Source organism: Anomaloglossus baeobatrachus, chromosome 10 (assembly GCF_048569485.1).
Source record: "Anomaloglossus baeobatrachus isolate aAnoBae1 chromosome 10, aAnoBae1.hap1, whole genome shotgun sequence".
Classification (NCBI taxonomy): Eukaryota; Metazoa; Chordata; class Amphibia; order Anura; family Aromobatidae; genus Anomaloglossus; species Anomaloglossus baeobatrachus.
The window spans coordinates 17811596-17816037 of record NC_134362.1 but is presented as its reverse complement, the minus strand read 5'-3'; the positions used below and the strand labels follow the sequence as shown (position 1 = coordinate 17816037).

General features: G+C 44.8%; 1 protein-coding gene across 1 annotated transcript; it reads left to right on the top strand.

Annotated features, from left to right (window-relative positions):
* Positions 1-930: 930 nt before the first annotated feature.
* LOC142255355 (uncharacterized) lies at positions 931-3238 on the top strand. The gene is made up of 6 exons (XM_075326916.1): positions 931-1085; positions 1161-1238; positions 1319-1396; positions 1493-1706; positions 1787-1943; positions 2073-3238. Exons 1-6 carry the CDS (start codon positions 1044-1046, stop codon positions 3196-3198), a joined length of 1695 nt encoding a protein of 564 aa, XP_075183031.1. The 5' UTR covers positions 931-1043; the 3' UTR covers positions 3199-3238.
* The last annotated feature ends 1204 nt before the right edge of the window (positions 3239-4442 follow it).

The window sequence follows — 4442 nt, the reverse complement described above, 5'->3', positions numbered from 1 at the left end:
CTGAGGGACAGAGAGGAAGAAGAACCTGAGGAGGCAGAGACATTGACTGTGTAAGGCTACTTTCACACATCAGTTTTTTGCCATCAGGTTCAATCCGGAAAAAAACGGGTAAAACGGATCCGGTACCGCATCCGTTTATCCCCCATAGACTTGCATTGTTGCCGGATTGTACCGGATGGCTTTGCGTTGCATCCGTTTTTTTCCGGATGCGGCAAAATAATTGAATGCGGCGGCCGGATAGAACGTATCATGTAACGTTTTTTGTCCCCTTAAAAAAACCGCATTCTGCCGGATCCGGCGCAATACGGCATTGTATACAATGGGTGTCTATGCATGCCGGATCCGGCGCAATGCGGTTTAAACCGGATGCGGTGACCGCATCCGGTTTGTTAAACAGAGCATGCGCAAATTTTTTTTTTTCCTCATCACAAAACTTATAAAAGGATCCAGCACATTCTACACACTTCCTGCCGGCTCCTGACTTCAACTTCTGCTGTCCTCCAGTCCAGTGCTCCAGGGAAGAGGTATGTCCACAGTACTGTCCACAGATCACTGCTGTGAGCTGCGTACATGTACTTAGACATTTTTTTTTCTTTTTTTGCAGGTGCAGTGTTGCGGTACATTTCTGGGCAGCCTGTTGCTGGGTCCTTTTATCTTCCGTGGCAGTGCAAGAGTGTTCCTGAGGTAATGTCCACAGTACTGTCCACAGATCACTGCTGTGAGCTGCGTACATGTACTTAGACATTTTTTTTTCTTTTTTTGCAGGTGCAGTGTTGCGGTACATTTCTGGGCAGCCTGTTGCTGGGTCCTTTTATCTTCCGTGGCAGTGCAAGAGTGTTCCTGAGGTAATGTCCACAGTACTGTCCACAGATCACTGCTGTGAGCTGCGTACATGTACTTAGACATTTTTTTTTCTTTTTTTGCAGGTGCAGTGTTGCGGTACATTTCTGGGCAGCCTGTTGCTGGGTCCTTTTATCTTCCGTGGCAGTGCAAGAGTGTTCCTGAGGTTGAGGTCCTGTTGTGCGTGGCCTGTAATCAAAAAAATGTCGTCTTCTGGTAGCCCGCCCTTCGGTTCACAAACTGAGGTATTTTTTTTTTTTTGTTTTTTTTGTAAAAAATACAAAAAAAAACATTTTTTTAAATCAACGACATTTACACAGGTGGCCGAAACATCACAGGAGATGCTGCCAGAAGAGGACGGAAGGGGTGGAGAAAGACACGGAGCGGGCGATCATAGTGTAAGTTTCATACAGGAATTGTTTACCACAGCACACCAAACATATAAGTAAATAATTTTTTTTTGTTTTCTTCACTAAAGGCTTCAACTTCTAGGGCTCACGATAGAGCTCCCCCAAGACCGTCCCAGGGTCGTCGTCGAGGTGGCGGTGGTCATAGTGTAAGGTTTTTTTTTTTTTTTATTTTTTTTTTTTTCATGTCAGTGTGAATTTTTGTCTATTTTTTTTTTTAATTTCTTTTTTCTTTCTTTGAACAGGCATCCCAGCGTGCTCCCGATTCTGACGGTGAGGAGGCCGGATTTATCAACATCGACCTCCTCATCGATGAAGTTAGAGAGAGGGAGCCGCTGTGGAACATGGCTGACCGCCGCCACGCTGATTCGATCGTAACCCGTCGACTCTGGGACGAGGTATGCCACGCAGCGGTAGAAGGTTGGGGGGAGCTCAATTCTCGTGGCCAGAAGAAACAGCGTAAGTATTCACAGTTCAGTAGGTTATGCTGCATGATGTAATGTGTTGTATAATAACCACTTTCTGCTTTCCACTTTCAGGTGACAAACTTCAGAAGCGGTGGCGGTCTATCAGGGATCGCTTCAAAAAGGAGTTAAATCAAGAGATGCAGGCCCCGAGTGGATCCGGAGGACGCAGATCGAAGTACCGTTACTTTAGAGCGTTGTCGTTCCTCCGGACAACTATGGTGTGCAGAAGGTAAATATTCCACACAATATGTACAAAGTATAATATTTTATGTCTGTTTTTTTTTGCTTTTTTTTTTTAGTCAGGGCCAATGTATAGCAATTAAATTAATTATTGTTTTGTTTTTCCTCTTTTTAACAGCACCGTCTGCAGCACTCAGGAGCCTGCATCGAACCCGACAGGAGCGATCCCTGAACAGTCCGCCACTGGTGAACACACGCACAGACCCCACCCATCTGAACCTTCCCTTCCATCTACATCTGTCCCATCCACCTGCGCTGGAGCTTCCCGTGAGACTTCATTACCTGAAGCTGCTGGTGATGAGATAGCTTTTCCCCTACCCCACCCCTCTGACACTGCTGCCCTCAGTAGAACACCTTTGGGTTCTGGGCGTCAGCGTCATAGGGGTCAGGAAAAGAGCTATGCGCCAGAGTTCTTGCATCTAAATGCAGCCTTCCAGAACGCCATTCAATTATTATCCGAACAAAATCGTGCATCTTTTAGCTTCCTAAATGCAAATATGGAAAAAAATACACACGAATTGTGCACGCGTCTGGACAGGCTGCATTTAGATGCAAGTAAATCTCCCAATCATTGTTTTTTTCAAGCCGTACTAGAGCGCATGGAAAAGCTATCTCTTGACCAGCAGATGCATGTAATGCAAGCCACACGGAAGGCTCTGGGGCAGGTTGACTCCCAACCACCTCCACCCACCCCTACAAGACCACCTGCCCCCCCTCCAGCCATTGTCCCTACTCCCCCTGCTGCCCAGTACCAGCCTGCTGCCCAGTACCAGCCTGCAGCCCAGTACCAGCCTGCAGCCCAGTACCAGCCTGCTGCCCAGTACCAGCCTGCTGCCCAGTACCAGCCTGATGCCCAGTACCAGCCTGCGGCCCAGTACCAGCCTGCGGCCCAGTACCAGCCTGCGGGCCAGTACCAGCTCCCAACCACATCTGCCCCTACACTTCCTACCCACTACCACATCTCGCCTTCCACAACCATCATGACCCCAACTCAAACCACTAATTCACCCGCCACCTCTTCTGTCTCCCAATCCCTCCACTCCACCCCTCAATCCTTACCAAATCCCATCCCATCTCCTGGTTTCCCTCTTGGTTTCTCTACCACACCTTCATCTTCTGTTACTTCCCCACCACCACCACCAACACCACTTTCCACCCTCAATACTCCAACTGTGCGTGTGTTCCCACCTGTCAGCCCCTCCAGTACTATCTCCACCCCAAGCCCAAGATTTACAAATTTATAATTTATTTATCTATGTAATAAAAAATAAAAGTTTTTGGTTGAAAAGTATTTATTTGTTCTTGTTTTTTTTGGTGTGAATATTATTTAGCAAGTTAAGTTAATAATAAGGTAATACAAAAACATAACATGTTGTAATTTGACGGGGTAAAAATTACAAATTTTTAAAGCGAGTGAAAGATTAAAATTAACAAGGTTAACAAGATATTATTTAATTTATTTATAATTATTTTTATTTGTTATAAAACTGAAGAAAAATCTTACACCATTTGATCTTGCCAATCTACTCTACCTTCTGGGGACACAAAATAGTTAGCATATATGTCACGGATTGTTGAACAGGCAACACTACTCCTAAATCCAGGACTGGTGTAGTCTGACAAAGAGGTGGATTCCAAACTCTGGTCATCCAACGACAAAGGTTCCTTTGTTAAAACAAAATTGTGCAGTACCACACATGCTTTCACTATTTCATCAACAGTTTCAATGTTTAAATTAATGGCTGTTAACAAGACTCGCCATTTGCTGGTTAGTATCCCAAAGGAGCATTCCACCATTCTTCTGGCTCTGGATAATCTGTAATTATATATTTTTTGTGTTTGCGTCAATCCACGGCTTGCATATGGCTTCAATAGATGTTGGGATAGTTGAAAGGCTTCGTCGGCCACAAAAACAAAGGGCATTGGGGGCTCACATGTGCCAGGAAGAGGTCTTGCAGGAGGGAAATCAAAAGTATTCCCATAGATTCGCCGCCCCATTGGGGACATTTTAAAGACCTGAGAGTCATTGGATCTCCCATATGCGCCAATGTCCACTGAGATGAATTTGTATTCCGCATCCGTTATTGCCATTAGGACAATTGAAAAATACTTTTTATAATTGTAGTATTCTGACCCCGAAGCAGCAGGTTTCACAATTCTGATATGTTTGCCGTCCACTGAGCCAAGGCAATTTGGAAACTGACAAATGTTATAGTATTGTTCAGCAATTGCAAGCCATCTGTCCCTGGTGGGCTGGGGGATGAAATCCTCATGGAGGCAATCCCACAAGGCTTGGCAAGTGTCTCTAATGATTCCCGAGATGGTGGAAATTCCTAGTCGAAACTGGTAGTGGAGGGATGAAAGCGACTCTCCAGTTGCAAGGAATCTGTAAAGGAAAGACAATAATTATAAAAAAATAATAGCAAACACATTACAGTTAAAAGTCAATTTACAGGAGGATACAATTTAAAAAAAAAAAAACTTACCT

What these genes read in the sequence shown, in the direction of transcription:
- LOC142255355 (XM_075326916.1), top strand. Translation starts at nt 1,044, where the DNA reads ATGTCGTCTTCTGGTAGCCCGCCCTTCGGTTCACAAACTGAG. An exon ending in CCTTCGGTTCACAAACTGAG is followed by an intron (nt 1,086 to 1,160) that starts GTATTTTTTTTT and finishes ACATTTACACAG; the next exon opens with GTGGCCGAAACATCACAGGA. An exon ending in TCGTGGCCAGAAGAAACAGC is followed by an intron (nt 1,707 to 1,786) that starts GTAAGTATTCAC and finishes TTCCACTTTCAG; the next exon opens with GTGACAAACTTCAGAAGCGG.